This window comes from Capra hircus, chromosome 18 (genome assembly GCF_001704415.2).
Source record: "Capra hircus breed San Clemente chromosome 18, ASM170441v1, whole genome shotgun sequence".
Taxonomy (NCBI): Eukaryota; Metazoa; Chordata; class Mammalia; order Artiodactyla; family Bovidae; genus Capra; species Capra hircus.
This window is the reverse complement of record NC_030825.1, coordinates 66,479,122-66,504,339: the sequence shown is the minus strand read 5'-3', so window position 1 is coordinate 66,504,339 and position 25,218 is coordinate 66,479,122. Positions and strand designations below refer to the sequence as shown.

The 25,218-nt window shown below is 42.5% G+C and overlaps 1 protein-coding gene across 1 annotated transcript; it reads right to left on the bottom strand.

Moving 5' to 3' along the window:
• Positions 4,493 to 18,642, bottom strand: LOC102180620 (zinc finger protein 211). Its single transcript, XM_005693026.3, has 3 exons — positions 18,400 to 18,642; positions 15,790 to 15,916; positions 4,493 to 7,529 (listed from the first exon to the last, which is right to left on the bottom strand). Exons 1-3 carry the CDS (start codon positions 18,430 to 18,432, stop codon positions 5,905 to 5,907), a joined length of 1,785 nt encoding a protein of 594 aa, XP_005693083.2. The 5' UTR covers positions 18,433 to 18,642; the 3' UTR covers positions 4,493 to 5,904.

Here is a 25,218-nt window from a genome sequence, read left to right as displayed (position 1 = left end):
TATGGTTTTTCCAGTGGTCATGTGTGGATGTGAGAGTTGGACTGTGAAGGCTGAGCGCCGAAGAATGGATGCTTTTGAACTGTGGTGTTGGAGAAGACTCTTGAGAGTCCCTTGGACTGCAAGGAGATCCAACCAGTCCATTCTGAAGGAGATCAACCCTGGGATTTCTTTGGAAGGAATGATGCTAAAGCTGAAACTCCAGTACTTTGGCCACCTCATGCGAAGAGTTGACTCACTGGAAAAGACTCTGATGCTGGGAGGGATTGGGGGCAGGAGGAGAAGGGGACAACCGAGGATGAGATGGCTGGATGGCATCACGGACTCGATGGATGTGAGTCTGAGTGAACTCCGGGAGATGGTGATGGACAGGGAGGCTTGGCGTGCTGCGATTCATGGGGTCGCAAAGAGTCGGACACGACTGAGCGACTGAACTGAACTGAACTGAGCATTCTCAGTATTATCATCTGTATTTAAGAGGAGCAAAATTTATAATTTGTAGTTATCCAGTACATTTAAACTAGGACTGTTTTCTGTCACATTTCAGGTTCCATATTTCATACATTCTATAACAACATGTCCATAGCACTAAAGTTTTGGGAAGAAAATAGCTGCCCATTAGTCACAGTTCCAGGGTTAGACTTTTTTTCCCGACCATACTGTGACCGCTGCTTTGGGAGCTTGGAATCTTAATCACTGAACCACCAATTTTTGCAGGCATCTGGCAGGGGCTAAAACAGCACTATGGGAATGAATCAAACAGCCAGGAGGTCAGATAGATGGAGTGAGAAAAGACGTATGTAAAAGAAAAGACGTATGTAATTAAGTGAATCTGAATGTTTCTGGAAGGATCTACAGCCATAAATGTGTTTCCTTCCAGATTTATACAAGTGGGTTGGAAACTGTGTTAAATTTATCCTCATATCTATTCTTGCCTGGAGAATTCCATGGATAGAGGAGCCTGGCAGGCTATAGTCCATGGGGTCACAAAGAGTTGGACACAACTGAGTGACTTAACACTTTCACATGTATGTACATGAACAGGAAATAACTAAAGTAGTCAGCAAAATAGTAATAATTTAATTAATTAAATGATAAAACAGAAAGGCCAGAAATAATTTTGAAGATATATCAAAAAGATATGTGGGGACTTTCCTGGTGGCCCATGGTTAGAATCTGCCTTCAGTGTGGAGGATGTAGGTTCGATTCATGGGAGGGGAACTAAGATCCTACATGCCCTGGCGCAACTACGCCCCCACCCACCTCAACTATAGTGCTGCGAACTAGAGCCCACACGTGCTCTGGAGCCTGAATGCCCCAAGGAAGATCCCGTGTGCCACACCAGGACCCAACACAGCCAAGATTGAATGTTTTTTCAAAATACATGTTTAACATACAAATCATGTTCATTAACTTGAAGTGAGAAGTAACCAATTTTGTTTACATCTGAGACAGTGTCATAGATAGATACTAAGTGTCCTAGGAGGAACAGCATCTCGTGGTGACTTAGCCTGGTGACCAGCATCCCCCTGGTTCCATCCACTGAGATCCCTATAGCTCACTCATAATTGAAATGAACGTGCTATTCAATCTTCATATACCTATTCCAAGAGGCTCTCCTTCACCTACATAGGAACTCAATACAATACACCTTTACTTAGTTGCCCATGGGATACCTCAAATGTTCAGGTATCACATACAACCTCACTGGACAAGAACTTTATTGGACCCATCTGTGCTCAGGCACCCAAGTGTGGAGCTTCATTGATGACATACCCTTGTGAGGGGATTTGCAAGACACTTGTGCAAGACATACCTTCATTGTTGTGCTTACAGACAACAGATGGGCTACGGCCCCACACATTTCAGCGTCTTGCCAGCACAGTAAACTTCTTAGCTCCATCCAGTGTTTGTACGGGCTACTCTATTGCTGATGTGGTTAAAGGGCAACTTCTGATTTTGTCAGCTCCCACCAGTCTCAGAGGGGCCAGACCTATTGGATCTTTCTGACTTTTAGAGGCAATGTATTCTGCATTGATGACTAAGGCTTATTTATGTCGTCACTCAAAAATCATCCCTTTTGGGGCCTTTATGAGAGAAAGTCCTAGTCATTCAGATGGCCAACCATTCAACAGATACTTTTTTTGGCTGTGCCACACAGCATGCAGGATCTTCGTTCCTTCGATCAGGGATCAAACCTGTGCTCCCTGCATTGGGTACGTGGAGTCTTAACCACTGGACCGTGAGGAAATTTCCTAATGGGCACTTATTTTGGTGCCTCCTGGAGACTCCTTGGTCGAAGCTCTGCACACACCTCCTATGCTCTGTAGTCTCTGGGCCCATGATGGCAGTAAGCTACCCAGGGTCTTCTGGTACAAAGTGTTGTTTGTTTCAACGTCATGACATGGCATGTGAGCAACAACTGCTGGAGCTTACTCAACCTTCTGGTAAAGGAAGGCTTTCACAGGACCTGAACCTGTGACACTCTGTACCCAGTTACCTTATTTCCTCGGTTATTAAAGCAACACAACACCCAGGAAACTCAGTGCGACAGCAAGGCCTTGATACATGACAGAGCTGTTCCTGGAGCTCTGGTGTTTCCCACTTGCAGGAAGAGGTGGCCTTGGTCCTCAGTCTCTTGCCAAAGGTCACAGTACTGAAGGACAGCTCTCCTCTCCTTGATGCTTGGCTACTTGAGCATACACTTGGGATCAACCAGAAGACTCTTGGGAGTCCTTTGGACTGCAAAGCGATCAAACCAGTAAATCCTAAAGGAAATGAACCCTGAATATTCACTGGAAGGATTGATGCTGAAGCTCCAATACTTTGGCCATTTGATGCAAACAGCTGACTCACTGGAAAAACCCTCATGCTGGGAAAGATTGAAGGCAAGAGGAGAATGGGGGGTGCAGAGGATGAGATGGTTAGATACATCACCAACTCAATGAATAGGAATTTGAGCAAACTCTGGGAGATCGTGGAGGACAGAGGAAGCTGGCATGGGGTGGCAAAGAGTGGAAAATGACTTGGTGACTGAACAAGTGAACAATGGGAGATCGCACACTTTATTATAGTAATGCCACCAGTACATGTGCACGTGATGGAGCTCTCTGGAGGGCTCCCTTCAGAATGGATACAGCTCCTCAGTCATGTCTGACAGATAACTGTCAGATGTTAGATGCAGATGTATTTGGATTTTCTTAACTGCATGCTATTGTTTGGGTGTCATGATCTGGACTAGTGGGTACACGATCTCTGTCCTTCACAGGCACAAGCAGCAGGTCCAACACATTCACAGCAACAGTATTTCCCCAGACCTTCCCACAATGCCAGAGCCACACACGCCATCCTGATCCTGGTGACCTTCTTCCACTTTAACTCTCCCATTTCTACTCTTTCTGTTGCTATGATTGTAAATCCAGGCCAGTGACTGATGGACGCTGTGCTACTAGCTTCTTTCATGTTTCCCAGCTTCCAGCTCCTTTGTGCTTATCAGCAGTGACACTTGTTTCTCTAAGTTCTTTGCCTTCTGCACCAGAGAAAAATACTTTTCCTACTCTTGTTAAACATCTATAAGTTTTCTCTCATTTTGGCATTTGGATCAATTACTCACTTTGGGTTTTGTTTTTTGCTTTTTAAAATTAATTTTTATTCTTTTAAAATAGGTGATTATTATGTGCAATAAATTCTGCTACATCCTGGGGTAAAATGGTAAGAAGTATACCCCTGCCTTCAATTGCTAAAAACTTAAGTTATACGGTAATTAACCTAATTATGCTTCATTATCTAGTAGGATGTCCTGGGAAAATGGAAAGAAACATTAAACTAGGAGATACAATTTTTTATCATGTGCTTCTTCACACCACAGGGACACGATCCGCTTTGCTCCCCCACCAGACACCTCCCGATCAGGAATGTTTATGAAATGAAGGAAATCCATCTCAGGTAGGCCACTGGTTCATAATAGCTACAAGCCTGCAAGCCCTTACTGGCATTTTTATTTCTAGTCCCCATGCCCATATCCATGGCCAGAGAGGTCATGGGCAAAGTGACATGGCACATGTGGCTAAGCAGCCAAGTGACTATTTCTTTCTCATATAGCAAAATATACTAGCTTCTCATGTGATACTCAAATGTGTCCTGCTTCTGTGTGAAAGCAAACTGAACAATCAAGAGCTACACATCCTCCACATGGCTGAACACCCCTGGAGGCAATGTTTCTCTTCATCATCACAGCACCAAGCACCAAGCAACTAGAGGCCACCCCTATAGCATGAAATCCAAAGTTACTCAAAGCAAGCAATCCTAAATTGTTTACCCCACTCTGCCAGGCCTTTCCCACAGAACCTCAACACAGACAATGGTCTGAACACTCCCCACTCCTGCCTTATGTCTCATGCCTACCCTGATAACTGTCCCATGTGTTTCCAGGATCTGTGAGCATTACTGTTTTCCTGTTTTTCTCTTGTAGCCACACCTGACTGACCATCTCATAAATAATACAAGTCACTTTCGTAGATACTCCCTTTATTAAATGTCTGGTGGCTTGTACCATCCAGAAAATACAATCTTAACAATTCTCCATGGAAAATTCACCTTTTATTTTTTAAATTTATTTTTAATTAAAAAAATTACAGTAGAAAAAAGTAAAAATTTTAATTACAGTCAATTTACATTATACTAGTTTCAGGTGTACAGCACAGTCACTCAGTGTTTTACGGATTATACTCTACCAAGTGTTATTATACAATAATGGCTATAATTCTTTATCTGATACAGTATAAACTTGCTGCTGTTTTATAAATAGTTTTTAATCTTTTAATCCCATACACATAATTTGTCCCATCACACTTCTGTCTCTCCTTTGATAGTTTGTTTTCTATATCAGTGTAGTTGCTAAGTCATGTCCAGCTCTTTGAGACCCCATGGACTGTAGCCTGCCAGGCTCCCCTGTCCCTGGGATTCTCTAGGCAAGAATACTGGAGTGGGCTGCCATTTCCTCCTCCAAAGGATCACCCTGACCCAGGACTGAACCCACATCTCCTGCACTGGCAGGCAGGTTCTTTATCAGTGAGCCACGAGTGAAGCCCCTAAACCTGAGTTTCTTTCTGTTTTGCATGTGTATTCTTTTGTATTAAGTTGCACATAAGAGATATCATACAGTATCATACAAGTCTCTTCTCCACTCTTGGCTGCCCTAAACCCAGTGCAATGCTGTGGCATGGAGGTGCTGGGAACAGAGCATTACCAGGTGGATAATGGGATCATTCATTCACAGGAAAACCACAAATGTTGCTTTCCAGTGGATAGTCATGACCACTTAGCATGGAGTAGTGTATAAGCAGGACTCTTAAGGAGGGGGGGCAGGGACAGAGGATGGATTAGGTATTCTTTGAGTTCCCAAAGCTGGATTGGAAGGGAAAGAGGATCACAGTGACCAGACTCCCCTTGTTCTGAAAATAGGCAACCTGACATTGAATCCCAAATATCTGTCCATTGCTGGGAGGTAATAATTAGAAAACTCATCCTCTGTGCCTCAAATCCCTCCCTAGAAACGGTCCATTTGCTGCCTGATGACTGTACTTATGTCCTCCCACGCTGTTACGACCCCCAACTCCAACACTAGTGCTCTCCTCATTAGCTGCATTCGTGAGGCTCCTTCTCCAGTGTGAACTCTGATAACCAAATAGAACTGATCTACTATTAAGATTCTCCACATTCACTGCATTCAAAAGGCCTTTCTCTAGTGTGAATTCTCTGGTGATCAAAAAGACTGGACTTATTAATAAAAAGATTTCCCACATTCACTGCACTCATAAGTCCTTTCTCCACTGTTAACTCTGATGATACCAAAGGCCAGAGCTAGCAGTAGAAGATTTCCCACATTCACTGAACTCAAAGTTTTTCTCAATGGTGAACTCTCTGGTGATACCGAAGGCCATAGCTAGCAGTAAAAGATTTCCCACATTCACTGCACTCATAAGGTTTTTCTCCACTGTGAACTCTCTGGTGATACCGAAGGCTAGAGCTAGCAGTAAAAGATTTCCCACATTCACTGCACTTATAAGGTTTTTCTCCACTGTGAACTCTCTGATGATACCGAAGGCCATAGCCAGCAGTAAAAGATTTCCCACATTCACTGCACTCATAAGGCCTTTTTCCGTTGTGAACTCTCCGATGACGAAGAAGGCTCGAACTGCTAGTAAAACATTTTCCACATTCACTGCACTCATAGGGCCTTTCTTCAGTGTGAACTCTCTGATGATTACGAAGGCTCAACCTAACAATGAAAGATTTCCCACATTCACTGCACGCATGAGGCCTTTCTCCACTGTGAATTCTCTGATGATACCAAAGGCTAGAGCTAGCAGTAAAAGATTTCCCACATTCACTGCACTCATAGGGCCTTTCTCCAGTGTGGATTTTCCTACTGGAACTGAGGTGGTGCATTTGATTAAAGGATGTCCCATAGTCACTGCCCTTACACAGCACTTCCCTGCTGTGAACTTTCTGATGATATCGGATGCCAGCCAGAGTTATAAAAGATTTCCCACATACATTACAGGTATAAGGCCTTTCTGCTTTGTGAATTCTCTGATGTCTATGGAAATTGGAGTTGTTGATAAAAGATTTCCCACATTCATTGCACTTATAAGGCCTTTCTCCAGTGTGAATTCTTTGATGTACATAGAAAGAGGATTGATGGGTAAAACATTTTCCACATTGAGTGCATTCATATGGCCTTTCTCCGGTATGAATTCTCTGATGTCCAATGAAACGGTTCTTATAGGTAAAAGATTTATCACATTTCTTGCACTGATAAGGCCTTTCTCCAGTGTGGATTCGCCTATGAATCCTGAGATACTTTCTTTGGCCAAAGGATTTCCCACATTCAGTGCACTCGGAAGACCTTTCTCTAACGTGACCTTTCTGGTGCTGAACATGGTTACTTTTGTGAGTGCCACCTGTGAACTCACAAGACCGTTCACTAGTGAGGATTCTCTCATCTTGAACAAGTACGTCTGTGCGGCTGGAGGCTTTCTTGCCTTCTCCCGAGCTCTGATGACTTTTTCCACTGTGAAAAACAGCTTCACAGTCCTTACTGTTGTTTTGTTGATTCCTGGTGTTTTGGGCCTGTGGCTGAATTCCCATGTTGGCCACGAATTCCTTCCCAGTCTCACTGTATGGGGAGAGACTTCCTGATGCATGCGTTGTGCAGCTCTTCAAAAATGAGAGTTTCCCCGTAATATGTTGTAAAAGAGTCTCTCTCATGTGCTGCTTCTGGTGCTGCTGAATGTCTGCAGTGAAACAGAACTGTTTTCCATGTGCCCCACATGTGTTTGCTTTCTGTCCACTATTTGTTCCCTGCTCTTCAGTCAAATGCAAAATGTTTTTCAAGACCAGGATGCATATCTTACAGGGCTGGACCTTCTCAGCAGACGAATCTGTCCTGGGAGTCCCAATCTGTGACACTCCTGCAGATTTGCTCTGTTCAAAGGGTGTCTCTTCATCCCCAACTCCAGGCCAAGAACCTGAAAACAATAGTGAAGTCCATATTGACTTTAGTACAGGGAAATGCCACCATTACAACTGTACATCTGACACTTGAAAGAACAAGTCCACAAGACTGTGTTCAGGAAATGGAGCTGGGGTCAGACTGAGGAAGCAGCTGCTCTGTGTTACAGGGCTTTAAGGTTACAGAACAGATGAGGTCTCAGCAAACACAGGACACAAGGATTGGGTATGGAGCAAGGGTGAAAGGCCTTTTCTACAGTTCACTCTTATCAATAGCTTCTGCCTGGACCACAACTGCTAGTGACCTTTTCTCTGTAGAACTGTATGTCCAGGCCTCAGAAAATCTGACAGGAACAGGTATCTGGTGTTTAAGGAATATTAAGGGATACTCCTGTGTTTCAGGACATAAACAGTGTCAGAAAATACTCTGGAGGAAACACTGTGAAGACCAATAAAATAAATGGTTTAGAGAGGTGGTAGGCAATTAATCCTAGGCTGGAGTCAGAATAAAAATGAGAAGTAGGACTTCCCTGGTGCCACACTGGGTAAGAATCCAGCTACCAATTGAAGGGACATGGATTCGAGGCTGGGTCTGCAATGATTTCACATGCTGTGGAGCAACCAATACCGTGCACAGCTACTGAGCCTGTGTGCTACAACTACGGAAGCTTGCAGGCCTAGAGCCCATGCTCTGCAATGAGAGAAGCCACCACAATGAGAAGCCCACCTACCACAACAAAGAGTAGCCCGCACTCGCCACAACTATAGACAGCCCTTGCAAAGCAATGAAGATTCAGCCAAAATTAAAATAAATGGATAAATAAATAGTGAGAAGTAGAAGAAATTGTAAGCTGGTAGTGTCAAGAATGAAGAAAAGTCTATAGAAATGACTTGTGGCCACTAGCAATCACACTAAAGGCACCAGTCAAACAGGCTGGGTTCCTGAAATGACCTGAACACAGACCTGACATGAAGCTATCCCAGCTGCCATTCAACTTGGCCAGGCTACCTGAGAGTGCTTTGTGCTGAGACCAGAATCATGTCCATCCTGCAAACCATGAAGGACTGTCCACTCTCAGTTCAACAACTACATGGAAGGCAAATGATACAACTCTTAATAGAAGAGCAGGTCAGGTGAGTGGCCAACACCAGCCCAGAAGAACTCAGCACACAAACAGGGACAATATTTAAACACTGCAAAAGACGCTCTGATGGAACCAGATGAAAGGATGTGCAGCAGATGGAATACAAAATGTTAGGATTCCATCTCCTCACCTTAACAATACCTGTGCTGACAGAATCCAATGGTAGCTCTTGGAACTCGAATCTATTGAAGATCTGCAGTTTCCCAAGTTAAATTTATTTCAGTCAAGTTCAGTTCTTAGCCTCTGGAGCTACCCATTCCTCAACCCAAAGTGCCATGGCAGGCTACTGTGTACATGTTTCTAGAGCAGACTGCACATACTTTTCATGAGCCAGCATGGAAAATAAGGACCTAGTTAGTCCTCCAAATGTCAGTGATCTATAGTCTGACTGCTGGCTGCTGCTCCTGAATGCATGTGAGTAATACGGAGGAGGACACCCATTGCTGTAAATGGTACCACTGATACACAAATCTCTTCCCCCTCTGGCTGAAGATTTTAAGGGCCAGTGTCTCACCTCCTGTTCTTCATTTTTCTGTTTTTCCCTTTTGAGAGTGAAACATTTGAGGACTAAGGCAATCAAAAGCAAACACTGGGCTTCCCTGGTGGCTCAGTGGTGAAGAATCTGCCTGTCAGTGCAGGAAACAGGTTTAATCTCCCGTCTGGGAAGATCCCACATGCTGTGGAGCAACTACGTGCATGTGCCACAACTACTGAGCCTGCGCTCTAGAGCCTGGGAGCCACAACTACTGAGCCCATGTGCCACAATTACTGAAGCCCACATACCCTTGAGCCCGTGCTCTGCAACAAGAGAAGCCAGAGCAATGAGAAGCCCGTGCACTACTAGAGCGTAGCCCCTGCTCACAACAACTAGAGAAAAGCCTGTGTATCAACAAAGACCCCACACAGACAAGAAATGAATAATAATAAAGAAAATCATAAAAGACAACCACTTATATTGTGGAATTTTAAGTCATGGTGCACCCCCAAGGAAAGGCACACTGAAAAGCCTGTCAGTTTACATCTCATGTCAATATACAGGAAAGAGACACCCTAAAAACATCAAAAACAAGGAGAACCACCCCTCCCCCCACCGCCCAGCAAACCCTGGTTAATGGCAAGCACAGTATTTCCAGAGTTACAATCATAAGATGCCAACATTCAGTTTTCAACAACAAAAACTCACAAGGCATACAAAGGAAAGGACAATAACAATCAACAGCCGCTGTACCTTATGAAAAGGTACAAAAAGAATAGATGGTAACCGTGCTTAGTTGCTCACTCATGTCCAACTCTTTGCAACCCTATGGACTGTAGCCTGCCAGGCTCCTATGTCCATGGGGATTCTCCGGGCAAGAATACTGGAGTGGGTTGCCACACTCTCCTCCAGGGGATCTTTCTAACCCAGGGATCAAACCCAGGTCTCCCGCATTGCAGGTGGATTCTTTACAGTCTGTGCCACCAGCAGAGCCTATAGTGACTAGAAAAAGATTTGTCTGAAAAAGATGTTCAAATTGGTAAACAAATGAACCCCCCCAAAAAATTGTAAGCTGCCTCAACAAAATGGAACAATAAAGATACAGCAAGTTGTTTTGCCCTTTTTTTTTTTGATAGTTAAGTATTTTTAAAAAAAGAAACTTGGGAGCTGGAAAGTACAACTGCTGTAGTGAAAAAAAATCACTAGAGAAATTCAATGCAGAAAAACATCCTAGATTTGAGGCAAGATATGAACGTAAACATCCAAGAACATAAATGAACTTCAAGCAGAATAAACAAGAAGACCCACATTGTGGCACATTATAATCAAACTGCTGAAACTCAGATAATCTTGAAATCAGTGAGAGAAGTGACTCATCAGACAAGGGGTCTCAAACAATATCATTAGCAGATTTCTCATGGGAAACCTGAGAAGGCCAGAAGACAGTGGGCTGATATGTTCAGATGGCTGAAGGAAAAAAATCTGCCAACCAACATTCTTTCAAAAATGAAGGAGAAATTAGCACATTCTCAGGTAAACAAAAGATGCAGAAGTTTAAGAAATGCTAAAGGGAGTCCTTCAGACTGAACCGAAAAGACACTAAGGAGTAAAATGATAAAGATAAAACTTCATAGAAGCAGCAAAAAGATTTGTTTTTTGGCCTGCCAGCACAGCTCTTAGTATTTTAGTTCCAGACCATGGATTGAACCCAGGCCCATGGCAGTGAGACTGCAGAGTCCTAACCACTGGACCACTAGGGAATTCCCAGAAATTTTTAAAATGTTATTGATGGTAAGCTGGTATAAATTAAAATTAGTATGCTCTAGCTTTAGGATATTAAATGTAATCCCCATGGTAAATTAAAAAAAAAAAAAAAAAAAAGTTGTTTTATAATGTACACAAACGAAATGAAAAGGGAATTAAGATATTTCACTACAAAAAAAAAAAATCAACTAAACACAGAAAGAGAAAATAACAAAAAGGAAGGAATGACAAAGCTCCAAGGCTTATACAGAAAACAAAGAGCAAGATGAAAAAAATAATCTCTCATCAATAATTGCTCTAAAGTAAATAGCTTAACCTCTCAGAGCAAAACAGAGACTGGCAGAATAGATTACAATCCAGGAAACTCCCTGGCACTCCAATGGTTAGGATTCCGCAGTTTTACTGCTGAGGGCATGGGTTCAATCCCTCATCATGGAAGGAAGAATTCACAGGCTGTGTGGCACAATCCAAGACGACGATGACAACAACTGTATGCTGTCAACAAAACACAAGCTGAAATTGAAAGGTAGATAAAGATATTTCGTGCAAATAGTAACAAAAAGCACACAGGAGTAGCTATAAATCATACCAAACAATAAGGACTTTAAATCTAAAAAGACTACGAAGGACATACATTTTGGGAATTCAGTGTAAGATGATGCAATAAGTATAAATAGTCACACACTCAATAGTAGATCACTGAAATACATGAAGCAAAAACTGACAATCAAGAGGAGAAACACACAGTTCTACAATAATATTTGGAAATTTCAATACTCTACTCTCAGTAATGGATAGGAAAAACAGATGTAATTAAAAACTGAAATATCTACAATTTTCTGGAAATAAATAGGTTCAAGAAAATAATCACAAGGGAAATCAGAAAATATTTAAGAGACCAATGTAAACAAAATGCCACACACTAGAACTAGAACTACAGGATTCAGCAAAGGCAGTACTAAGGAGAAAATTTACAGCAATAAATGCTGATATTAAAAAGAGAAATATCATAATCTTTACAACTTGATGAACTACAAGAAACAACAACAAAACACATGTTAAATAGACAAAGCATTATGAAAAACGAAATGATAAAGATCAGACAAATAAAATAGCCAGAACATTCTGTTCTTCTTAATAAGGTAACTGACAAGAAAAACAAGTGCTCAATTCCAGCCCTCTCTACACATGGCTGTCCCACCTAATGGAAGGAAAATAAACTGAAAGTAACTTGTGAACTTCACAGGCCAGACACACAAGCTCATTAAAAGACTGCTAAGTAAACATGGTATGAATGCTTCCAGTACTGTGCAGGCTTCCCTTCTCCACATCTTACCAACACATTCATCACACTGGAAATACAAAACAAGTTTGATATATATGCTGATTAATGTTTGGTAGAGTTGGGAGTTTGGGACAAGTGAAGAGGAACTAAAAAGCCTCTTGATGAAAGTGAAAGAGGAGAGTGAAAAAGTTGCCTTAAAGCTCAACATTCAGAAAATGAAGATCATGGCATCCGGCCCTATCACTTCATCGGAAATAGATGGGGAAACAGTAGAAACAGTGTCAGACTTTATTTTTGGAGGCTCCAAAATCACTGCAGATGGTGACTGCAGCTATGAAATTAAAAGACGCTTACTCCTCGGAAGAAAAGCTATGACCAACCTAGACAGCATACTCAAAAGCAGCGACATTACTTTGCCGACTAAGGTCTGTCTAGTCAAGGCTATGGTTTTTCCTGTGATCATGTATGGATGTCAGAGTTGGACTGTGAAGAAGGCTGAGCACCAAAGAATTGATGCTTTTGAACTGTGGTGTTGGAGAAGACTCTTGAGAGTCCCTTGGACTGCAAGGAGATCCAACCAGTCCATTCTGAAGGAGATCAACCCTGGGTGTTCTTTGGAAGGACTGAAGCTAAAGCTGAAACTTTGGCCACCTCATGTGAAGAGTTGACTCATTGGAAAAAACTGACGCTGCGAGGGATTGGGAGTAGGAGGAGAAGGGGACGACAGAGGATGAGATGGCTGGATGGCATCACTGACTTGACGGACATGAGTCTAAGTGAACTCCGCGAGTTGGTGATGGACAGGGAGGCCTGGTGTGCTGTGATTCATGGGGTCGCAAAGAGTCGGACACGACTGAGTGACTGAACTGAACTGAACTGAAAGACAAGAAGTCTGGCATGCTGCAGTTCATGAGGTCGCAAAGACTTGGACATTTGAGAAATGGAAATTCAAAGAAAGAACTCAAAATTCTAGAAGTCAAAAAGACTATAACAGACATGAAGAATGAATATGATGGGCTTATTGATATACTGGACACAGCTGAGGAAAGAATCTCTGTGCTTGATGTTCTCTTTGTAGAAACTTCCAAAACTGAAAAGCAAAGAGAAAAACGAAAGAAAGAAATGCAAATCAAAACTACAATGAGGTACCACCTCACACCAGGCAGAATGCCATTATTAAGAGGGGCGTCCCTGGTGGTCCAATGGCTAAGACTCCATGCTCCCTTGCTTACCAAAAAAAAAAGAAAAGAAAACTTCATGCTCTCAATGCAGGGGGCCCAGACCCCATCCCTGGTTAGGGAATTAAGATTCCACAAGCTCGAGATAAGAGTTTGCATGTAGCACCTAAAAGCTCCCAGGTGTCCCAATTAAGACCCAGAATAGCCAAATACTTACATACACACATATTAGAAACAAAAGTCTACAAATAACAAATGCTGTTGGTGCAGCCATTATGAAAAACAGTATAGATGTTCCTCAAAAAGTTAAAAGTAATGTTGCCATGATCCAGCAGTTTAACTCCTGGGCATATATCCAGCCAAAATTTTAATTCAAAAAGATATAGACTCCTATGTTTACAGCAGTTGAAACAGGCTCATGAGGATAAAAACAGAGAACACAAATTAATAACACAAAGAATTTAAAATAAAACATCACTGTAGATACCATGGAGATTAAAAGAATAATAATGAAAAATATGAGCAATCTTCAACCCCATGAATTTGATTACCTAGATGCAAGGGATCAATTCCCTGAAAGATAGTCTACCAAAACTCACACAATAGATAATCTGAATAGGTCTGCGTCAATTAAAGAAAATGAATCAGGGGGCCTCACTGGGGTGGTTAAGCTCTGGGCTTCCACTGCATGGGGCATGCATTCAATTCCTGGTCAGGGCCTAAGATTTATCATGCTATGCAGTATGGCCAAAAAGAAAATTCTTCCAAACATGTAATGAGAGAATGTATTATACAATTCTCTACAATCTCTTTCAGAAGACTGAAACAAAGGGAAGAGCTCCCAACTCATTCTTTGAGGCCAGTATTTCTTTAATACCAAACCAAAAACATTAAAAGAAAACTATAGAATATCTCTCATGAACAGACACAAAAAACTTAACAACTTCTAAAAATCGATTAAAAAACTATATAAAAAGAATTATATACCATGACCAACTGAGCAAGTGAAACTGGTTTAACACTTGAAAGTCAGTTAACCTATGAATACTTAAAAGATATAAATACTTAAAAGATTGGTATCCAGGTGTGTAAGTTCTTATATTTTGGAATATTTACCTCTTAAATATATGCTTGCAAATATTTTCTCCCATTAGGTAGGTTACCCTTTGATTTTGTTGAGCTTCTTTTGCTGTTTAGAAGCTTTTTAGTTTAATTAGGAAAAGGTATACTTATTGGGAAGGAAGTAAAATTGTGTTCACTCTCAGATGACATGATCAGGTATGTCGAAAACACCAAATACAGACACCCTGCCAAAAATATCCTAGAACAAAAAGTAATTACAGGCCACTCTTGCCTTCTGAGATGGCCCACATTCTGGGTGTATCTCTGTAAATAAGCCTGCTTTCACTAAAAAACAACAAAGTTTTCAGGATACAAAGTTACAATATAAAAACCAATCACTGACCTACATACCAGCCCCACAAGAAACTGAAATTTGAGGCTAAAAACTAAATACCATGTACATTAGTACAAAAAAAAAGAGAAAAAGAAAGTGGTATTTAGTTATAAATCTACCAAGACGTGTACAAAGGGCAAAAGCTTCAAAATGTTGGATTTGGGCATGATTTCTTGTCTATGACAACAAAAGCACAGACAACAAAAGAATAAACGAGATACTGAACCTCAAAAAAAAAAAAAAAAGCATTTTTGTTTGCTTCATACCTTTAATATAATGTCATCTGTCAATTATACCTCAAGAAAGGTATGGGGGAAAAGGAAAAAACTGACCTATTGCACATCACAGGGAACTATAAACATAGTAAAAAGGCAACCACAGAGTACAACAAGGAATTAATATCCAGAATATATGGATGAAGTCTAGAACTCAACAACTAAAAAACCAATCTGATGAAAAAAATGGAAAAGGACCTTAATAGACATTTTTGAAAGATATACACGGGAATTCCCTGACAGTAGAGTGGTTAAGACTCTACACATTCACAGCCATTAGGCCCAGGTTCAATCCCTGGTCAGAGAACTAAGATCCCAAAAGTCAACATGGCTTGGACCAAAAAAAAAAAAAAAGATACAGAAATGGCCAATAAGCACACCATAAAGGAAATGCAATGGAAATGGTAAAGATATACCACTACACATCCATTAAATGGTAATCATCAAAAGACAAAAATTAAAGCTGCAGGCATGTATGTAGGGAAACTGGAACCTTGAAAAAGGTTGTGGGAAGAATAGCTCACTATCTGTTTAGTAGTGCCCATGTCAGTGACAACACTCTTCTGTACAGACAGGCACAAATAAATATCAGATACATGGTAACCACGGTCCACATGTAAGAAAGACAGAGCTGTCCCTGGGGAAAAGAAGAAAGGCAGAGCCTAGCTCAAGAGGATAGAGTAGGGAGTGGGGCCTTACCCAGCATGCATACAAGCGCAACGTTCTCCAACATGACATCAAGGTACAGTTGTATCTGAGCCTCATCAAGAAGACACCATTCTTCCTGGGAGAAGTACACGGCCACATCCTCAAAGGTCACACGGCTCTGGTGTAACAGGGACAAATAAAATCATGAACAGTCTCACATTTTCCATCTTCTCACACATCTTCCCTATTGTCCAACCTGATGGAGTCTCCTGATATCTGGGGAAGAAAAACTCCCTCCTCTGATCTGAACTTCCTGTTGCCTCTGGAACACACAGGCATTTAATTTCAAGCTGAAATTCTGCTCTTCCCTGTTGTTTATTCCCACCAGAAAAAAAAAAGACCTGCACTTACTTAACCAGCTTAGCCTTACCTCAAAGCACTTCGACATACTGGTATGGGTTTCAATGTTCCATTAATTCCTCCATAGAACCAGTGTGCACTCACTACCCCAGGCACAGGGTTGCCAAGGTCCCCAAACCGAAGTGTTGGGAAAATGGCAGGTTAAGAGCCCCAAGACCCTCCTCAAATACAGAAAATGTATACATGAGAGTGTGCACAAGTAAGGGACTGGGACAACCTCCATTTACTAAATGTTCTTCTGCAGCTGTGGCAATCTGTGGGAACATGCAGACCACAGAGGAAAGTGACCAGGCCAGTGCTCCAGGGGCTCAGGACTTGCCAGGGCAGCTGCCTGGTACCATAGCCAGATAACCTCAGGCTGACTGGCTAACATCTACTGTATGACTCCATCCTCAGTACTACCTTTCATCAGCTGTGAACTCTGAGAAGCCATACTTTCCATTGCTCAAATCCTCATCAACCCCTACAGACTTTTCTTCCACTGAACAGGCCTTGGAAAACTTTTAAAAGCCCAGAGATCATGTGCTTCCTTAACTCAAGACTCTCCAGCACTCCCAGTGCCCTAAGAAGAAAGGTACAACCTCTCATCTGCCACTCCACTTGCAGCCTGGCCTCAAACTTTGTTTTTTTGAAGAAACACGATGGACTCCAGGTTCCCCAATATTGCTGGTTCAGTTGCATCTCCAAGCCTCACCCACACCACATTACACCTGTGGTCAGAAAGAGGGACACCACCCCTTAAGGCCTCACTGCGGCTGGGTCAGGCATATGAGATAAAGTGTGAAAAATGGGACATTTCCCTGCCATATCGGTAAACAATAAAAGATGTCACAGTGATCAGCGATTGCAGCCCTCCAGTGTGAGCCAGTGAGCCCTAAGGGAATTCAGGAAGGAGAATACCTGCCATTTAGCAGCCAGCAGACTACAGTCACTCCTATGCTGAGTCCTGAGAAACTCAGGATATGAAAACACAGGAAACTGGCCCCAGATACCAGAGGTGCATATCAAAGAGTTGTGGAGACCTATGCTGAGATGATAGGACAATATCTCCGTTATTAGCCAAGCTCCAGAGCAACCATTGTCATGTTTGTTATGAGCCGTTCTGTTCCTAACCAGCCAGATCCAGCCTCCAAATGACATAATATACAGAATCCTGACTATTGACCTAACATCATCCCTGTCCACAGGGATTTTCTTTTCCTTGAGGCTGTAGTCGACAAGCCCTTGAGCCACCCACTGTTCCAACAGTCTCCTGGCGGCTCTCCCTGGTCAGTTAGGAAGTCCGCCCTCTGTCTTTTCAGCACTCCTCTCTACCTCTCCTCTTTGTTCTCAATAAATTCGCTCTAGTCTAAAATGCTTTGTGTCTGGAAATTCTTTTTTCCACTAGAGCTCAGACTGCCACGACAGAAATTATTTCAGTGAGCCCAGACTCTCACATCTTTTCATACACAGAAAAGCGCTTAATTCTTTAACTTGGGTTATCTGACTTTCCTTAATAATAATCTTTTGATGTTCAAACACCTGCCCTTTGTTGCAAAACCTATATATACGCTGGTTTTTTAGGGAAAGCACACTGACTGAAATCACCTGCCCTGGCCAGGTACCATAGTAACTATTTGCATGAGTTGTTTTACAACAGGAGGTCCTGGTAAGGAACACTGGCACTAATAAGCCACCACCAACAGGGTGAGATCAGGAAAGGTAAAAAAGTGACACCAGGTGTCCAACCACCTCCCAGAATCCTCCTCACTGGCATCCATCTTGGCTGAACAAGGTGTGCACCACCCAGGAGTCTGAGTCAGAATGATTGGCTAAAGACAACTAAAGCTAATCCCCTCACCATAAAACTCCGGACTGCAACCCACGTGGCAGAGCAGTTCTCCTGGGTTCCCTTACCCTACTGCTCTCTGACCCAGAGCCCCTCCCCAATAAAATCTCTTGCTTTGCCAGCACAAGTGTCTCCTCAAACAGTTCACTTCCGAGTGTTACACAGAGCCCACTTTCGGGCCCTGGAGGGGGTCCCCCTTCCTGCAACAGTTTCTCCCTTCACCTCCCAGGGTTCCTTGAGATGTTTCTTGAGCTGGAAATCCTAAAAATCCACACGGAATAAGACATAACTCAACTTCTGAGTTATACATTTTTTAAGGCCACAGACAACGTGAGCGGGAACCTGCTCACCTGGGGTGTTCACATTCTGGTGGGGAAACGGGCAGCGGAGAACCGGGAACTCACTGCACTTACCTGACCGGGGTCCTTCAGGGCAGGCACCGCCATCAGAGCTTCCTTCCACAGAGCGGTGTGGCGACCATCCACTGGTCAGGTCGGACTTGGCGCGGACACACCCTGCAGGCGGCAGTGTCCCCAGCTCTTACGCCGTCCCCTATGCAGTGCCTTCGAAGACGCCCCTTGCGCTCTCTCGGCCTGTAACAAGCCTCCCCAAATCGAGCGCTCAGACCTCCCATCCGGCTCCACAGACTTGAGAGAAATCAAAATGTCCGCCAGGAAGACACCGGGAGCCCCTCCCCGGAAACGCTTCCTTTGTGTATTTTCATTGGATAAACGTCACCGCTCCGTAGCGCAACACTTCTGGGTAATGTAGTTCTCAGGCCTCAACGAAGAATGGTCCACACCTGAAACATTGGGGCAGAAAAACCCAAGATGAATTGCCAAGAGAGCGGAGAAGTGACCTCTAGGGCTGGAGAAGGAATCCATCCTTCCTAAGGGAGAGGGGGAACCATTAGAACATGTAGCCTTTTTGTCGTTAGGCACAGATTTGATTGTCGTTGAAACTGTGGATCTGGTCAGAAACTGCGGATCTGGTCAGAAACTGCAGTGAGATGTTGGGAGGGAGGTGAGGGGCCAAAGGCGGAAGTGGAGGTTATGTTCATACTGCACAAGGTCTCAGACTTCACCATTGGCGGGGAATAACCGTGCGGAATCCGACCTAGTCGTCCTACTGTCGCCATTCGGGTCCCTGCACAGACGCCGATGGCGGCAATTGAGCTGACGGCCCCACCTCAGGCTAATGCTGCATGCTCAGGGTTCTCCCCTGCCTGTGTCAGCACCATAATATTAATACCTCGAGTGAGAGGCGCCTGCTCACATTGCTTTATTTTGCGCCGTTGGTCCAGGACAGTGAGGCCTTCAGAAGTGGTGTTCCTATTTCTGAGCACCACTGCTGCGTGGGTGAGGCTTGGAGATGGAACTGCAGCAGGAACATCTGCAATCCTGAGTTCATCCTGCTTCTGCAAGTCACATTTGAGGCCAGGCTGCACATGGAGTGGCAGATGAGAGGCTGTACTTTTTTTCTCAGGACCGTGGGAGTGAAGGAGTGTTTGAGTAGAGGAAGGACACGATCTAAGTTAGGTGTTGAAAAACTCTGAAAAACCTGTTCAGTGGAAGAAAAGTCTGTAAGAGGTGATGAGGAATTTGAGGGAGAGGGAAGTTGTGGCTTTTTCAAGGTCACAACTGATAAGCAATAGCACTGAGGACAGAGGAATGGAGGAGATGTTAGCCAGTCAACCTGAGGTTGTTGCCAGAATCTTGGCTCTAGGCACCAATGCCAAACAGAAATACTGTAACAGAGTTATGGCAATGTCAGCTACAAATTGGCACTTGCCAAGAGCATTTGGTGGGCTTCACAGGTGGTGCTAAAGAACCTGTTGGCCAATGCAGGAGATGCAAGGGACAAACATTTAATCCTTGGGTGAGGAAGATTCCCTAGAGGAGGAAATGGCAACCCATTCAAGTATTCTTGGCCAGGAAATTCCATGGACAGACAAGTCTGGCAGGCTACGGTCCATAGGATCACAAAGAATCAGACACGACTGAAGCGACTTAGCTAGCATACACAAGAGCATTTGCCGGCGATTGAACAGCAACAACAAAAGCATTTGCCATCCGCCCCTGCAGAGACTGAACCTTGTGCTGCTCTAACTGCCCAGCTTCAGCACCCCCTGAGGGGAATTCAGGGTACAGAGTGAGGCACTTTGTGCTCCAGGGAAACTGGTGGAACAGATCTTTTAGATAGTTAGATAGTTTCTGGAACTGATTTCATGATCCCAATCCTAGCATCTCTTCATATCTAGAAAAACACTAAATCCCTTCATGGTGACATCTGTTCCTCATGACTAGCAGAAAACCGTTCTTACGTGCCAGATTGTATGGAACTCACCCTTCACCAAAATCTTATATATTGACCTTCTGCCACTGCCTCTTTGGAGCATTCTCTCAAGGCTATTAGAAGTGCTGTTTCTGAGGCTGCAGTCCTCATTTTGCCCCAAATAAAGTTTAACGTGTGACTGTCAACATTGTGCATCTTTTTAGTTCATGGAGGAGAAAGAGCGGCTTTATAACTTTGCCAGGCAAAAAGGGAACACAGTACATAGCACTTCAAGAACTGTGTGCCCCTGCTCCCTGGTGAGTAGGGAAAGGTTATGTAGTCAGATGGGCTTTCCAGGAGGCACAGTGGTAAAGAATCCACCTGCCAATGCAGGGGATGCAAGAGACATAGGTTCAATCCCTGGGTTGGGAATATCACGCGAGTGTATGTTCCTCGGTTCTTTGTCTCATCACAACAAAGATTTGGAGTGACGGACATTAAAGCCCTCGGTGCATCACAGCTCTCGGGTCTTGGACAAACCGTGTTATAGCTCTTAGGCAAATCAGTGTTACAGCTCTATTTTGTTTAGAAGATAGCAGGAGAATCCATCCTCAAAGCATGAGGGCATGCCAACCCAAAGACTTGGAGGGAAGAAAATGGAGGAGTGCGTGGGGGCGGGGGAGAGAGAGAGGGAGAGAGAGAGAGAAAGAGCACATGCACGTGGCAGAGAAAGAGAGAGAGAAAGCGCTTTGGCTCCTCCTTTTATATGTTTTTTCCTCCACCTGGGCCTGCCCTGTGCAAATTGGGCTTAGCCAGGAGTGCTGTTTGTTCTACCTGAAGTCTTCACTCTGGTCCTCGGACCTTCTTTCGTTCTATTTTCACGGGCTTTTCCCTTCCTTGTCTTTTAGCCACCACCATTTTGGACTCCTTTTCCCTATTCTACCTATCTAGCAGGAAGATCCCCTGGAGAAGGAAATAGCAACCCATTCCAGTATTCTTGACTGGAAAATCCCATGGACAGAGGGGCCTAACATGCTATAGTCCATGAGGTCACAAAGAGTCGGATGTGATTGAGCATGCATGCATGTAGTCAGGCGGGTATATGTCGTAAGGATCAAGGCAGTAACAGTCTTGTATTCTTTCTTCCACAAAGTTTCAAAAGGGTAGTAGGGTTGCTTACAGGATTAGGATGTGTGCAGGATCTTAGGTGATCCAGTCTCCTAATCTTGATGAGATTCTCTGGTTCTTTAATCTTGCTTCAGGTGATTTCTTTGCTGTTCCTCTTTTGATTAGCAACTGTTCTGTTATATGGAAATGAGAGAAGGTCATGGAGACTGGAGTCTTGACTATAAGAAATGGAGGACAAAAAGGCCTCTGTGCCCAGGATTCCCACAGGGCCCTTCTCAGCATCAAGGTAACCTGGCTCTTGTGTCAGGCAGCGGTCCTGGCAAGTCCTAGTCTCTGGAGTATGACCCTGGTCACTTTCTTCTATGGCTTGCCTGTTCCCACAGATTCCCAGGGGTGCAGAAACACCTTTGATAGGTGGAGGGTGTCCCAGTGTTGTAGCCATACGTTCCAGGAAACAAACTCACTCAGAAGGACAATGCAGATAGTGGAGCGCAGTTTATTACACCGGTGGGCCCAAGGCAGAGTCTCCTCTTAGCCAAGGACCCCGACCAGCATTTGTGAACATCTTTTATACCCCATGTGTATGTGTCTAAACCCACCACTCCAAATTCCTTGAGACTTACATAAACCAAGGGAAATACAATCCTAATAACCCCATCATTCACGTGCTATGTGCTCATGTGCTCAAACAGTCAAACAATTAGCCAATAATCAATAAACCCAAGGTTACACTCTGATAGATACAGAAAATTTTATGGCCTGTCTGGAGGAAGGGGTGATTAGTGTATGTTTTCTCTTAGGCCAAGAATAACCTAGATACGATCTTCAAGGTTCCCCTGTCTGGAGGGGGTCTTATCCTTCTGTTGTTGTTTTCATAGGCACTAAACACAGAGTTGAGAGTCCATTGGAAAGGTGGCCAAGCATGATCAGCATGAACAGGCCTAAGATGGAGTCCAGGCCCTATGAATTCCTTCTTCATTAGTAGTTTGCATCCTGTGTTGTGTTCATGTTTACAGGGAATAGAATATTTTTTATTTTGTCAGTCATATTAAAGAACCAACTTTTGGGGGGCTTTGTTGATTTTTCTGAGTTGATTTTTAAGTATTTTTTTTCTTCTCCCCTTGGATTTAGTTTTTTCCTATTGTGATGTCATAAGGTAGAAGCGCAGCTAATTGATTTTAGGTCTTTTCTGATATCTGCATTCAGTGCTATAAATTGCTAGAATGCTAGATTTCTAATTTTAAAAATAGATATGCAACAAGTAACTAAGGTTTACTGTATAGCTCGGGGAACTATAGTCAATAGCTTGTAATAACTTATAATGCAAAATAATTGCAAAAATAATGTATATATATATGTATAACTGAATCATCTTGCTGCATGCTTGAAACATTGTAAGTCAACTGTACGTACAATGTTTTTGGAAATTCCATGCTGGTACAGTGGTTAAATTATATATATTAAGAAAAAAGGAGAAAAAAATAGATAAATTGCCTTATCAACACTGCTTTCACTGTATTCACATATTTTGAAGTGTTGAAATACTTAAAAATTTATCTCAAAATTTCTTCTTTGTTGAATTCCTCTTTGACTCATGCTTTATTTGAAAGTATATTGTTTAATTCTCAGTATTTTGGGATTTTTTTCCAGCTATCTTTGTGTTACTGATTTCTAGCGTTAATTCCTCTGTGCTCTGAGAAAAGACATTCTATGATTTCTGTTGTTTCAAAGTTGTTAAATGTACGTTTTCTGGATTAGGATGTGGTCTGTCTTGTGAATGTTATATATGTCAGCATGAGAAGGCTATGTGTTGTTTTTGGATGGAGTAAACTAGTAGTCTATAGGTGTCCATATATCCAGTTATATCAAACACAACTGAGCAAATGAACTGAAGTCCAGTTTCATATAACACTGTGTGGCTTCCTGGGTGATTTGAATACCTTATAATTTTTAAAACTCCTAATTGCTTTCTCTCTTCCTTTTTAGTATTTTTCTCAATTGTCCCTCTGCTTCCACAGAGGATTGGTTCCAGGAGCCCCTGCCTATACTAAAATCATTGGATGCTAAAGTCCCATCATCAGCTCTCTGATTCTGAAGTTTTTGCATTTATGATTCTTCCAAGTATAGATCCTATAGTCATCTCTATTTATTGAAAAATATCCATGTTAAAAAAATCCATATATGAGTGGACCCAAGCAGTTCTAACCCATTTAGATCCAGGATTAACTGTACTATATGATTATTCTAACATGTTGAATATTTAAGATAATATCAACAACACCAAACTTAGATACGGACTAACAATTGATGCTTGCCAAGAGGGGGAAGGTCCATTGATAAAATAAGTGAAGGGTGTCAGAAGTTATAGATTTCTACTTATAAGATGAATGAATTTTTTAATGTAATGCACAGCATGATGACTCATTAACAAAACTGTATCTTATAATTAATTAATTATTTACTTATTTAGATGAGTTGCTTGCGGGATCTAGTTCCCTGACAAAGGATCGAATCCTCATCCTCTGTAGTGTAAGTGTAGAGTCCTAACCACTGGCCCTCCAGGAAAGTCCAAAAACTAGACTGTATATTCAGAAGTTTCTAAGAGAGTGGTTCTTAAAAGTTCTCATCATGGGAAAAAAGTTGTAACTCTGTTAACTAAACTTAATTTGTTAGTGCAAGGTATATGCAGTGCTTAGTCGCTCAGTTGTGTCCAACTCTTTGTGACCCGAAGGACAGTAGCCTGCCAGGCTCCGCTGTCCATGGAATTCTCCAGGCAAGAATACTGGAGTGGGTAGCCATTCCTTTCTTCAGTAGATCTTTCTGACTGAGGGATTGAACCCAGGTCTCTTGCATTGCAGGCAGATTCTTTACCATCTGAGCCACCAGAGAAGCCAAGACCAAATCATGTTATACAGTTTAAAGATATACAGCGTTCCATTGCAGTTATATGTCAGTGAAATTTTTTAATTCTCTGATGCTCTTACTTTCCCTATGAAACTCAGATTTTTTAAAAAAGTGTTTATTTTTATATATTTTGGCTGCACAGGGTCTTAGTTGAAATATGTGGGGTCTAATTCCCTGAACAGGCAGGGATTGACCCCAGGCCCCCTGCATCAGGAACATGGAGTCTTAGCCATTGGACCACCAGGGAAGTCTGAAACCCAGATTTTTAATTGATGTTATTTTTCATCTGTCTAAAGAATTTCCTTTACTATATTCCCATAATTTTTCTGTGTCTAAGAAAGTATTTCACCTTCACCCTTAAAGATTAATGTTATGGATATTAAACTCTAGATTGGGGATATCCACCCTTCCCAAACCCCATCGCAATCACTGCACTTTAAATATTTTAACTCCACTTCATTCTTATTTGCCTGATTTCTGAGGAGAATTCAAATGTCATTGTTTTTGTTGCTTCTCTAAAAGGCATTTATTTCTGTGGCTTCTTTGAGGATTCTGTTTTATTTCCTGCATTTGAATGTGATATACTTACCTGTCGTTTTTGTTTTTTGTTTTTTGTTTTTTTTTTTAATTCAATCTGTCTGGTGGTTTGTGAGCTTTGTGGATCTATAGGTTGGTATCTAACATTAATTTGATTGAAATTTCTTCATTATTATTGCCTCAAGAATTTCTTCTGTTCTTTTTTCTTTTTCTCTTTGTCATGTTTCCATATGTGTATATTAAACCTTTTGCAGTTTCCCCACAGGTCTTGAATGTTCTGGTGTTTTTCATTTTATTTTCTGTCTTTTTTTTTTTTTGTTTGCTTTTTTAGTTTTGGAAGTTTCTACTAAGAGAACATCAAGCTTAAGCATCCTTTTCTCAGGTGTGTT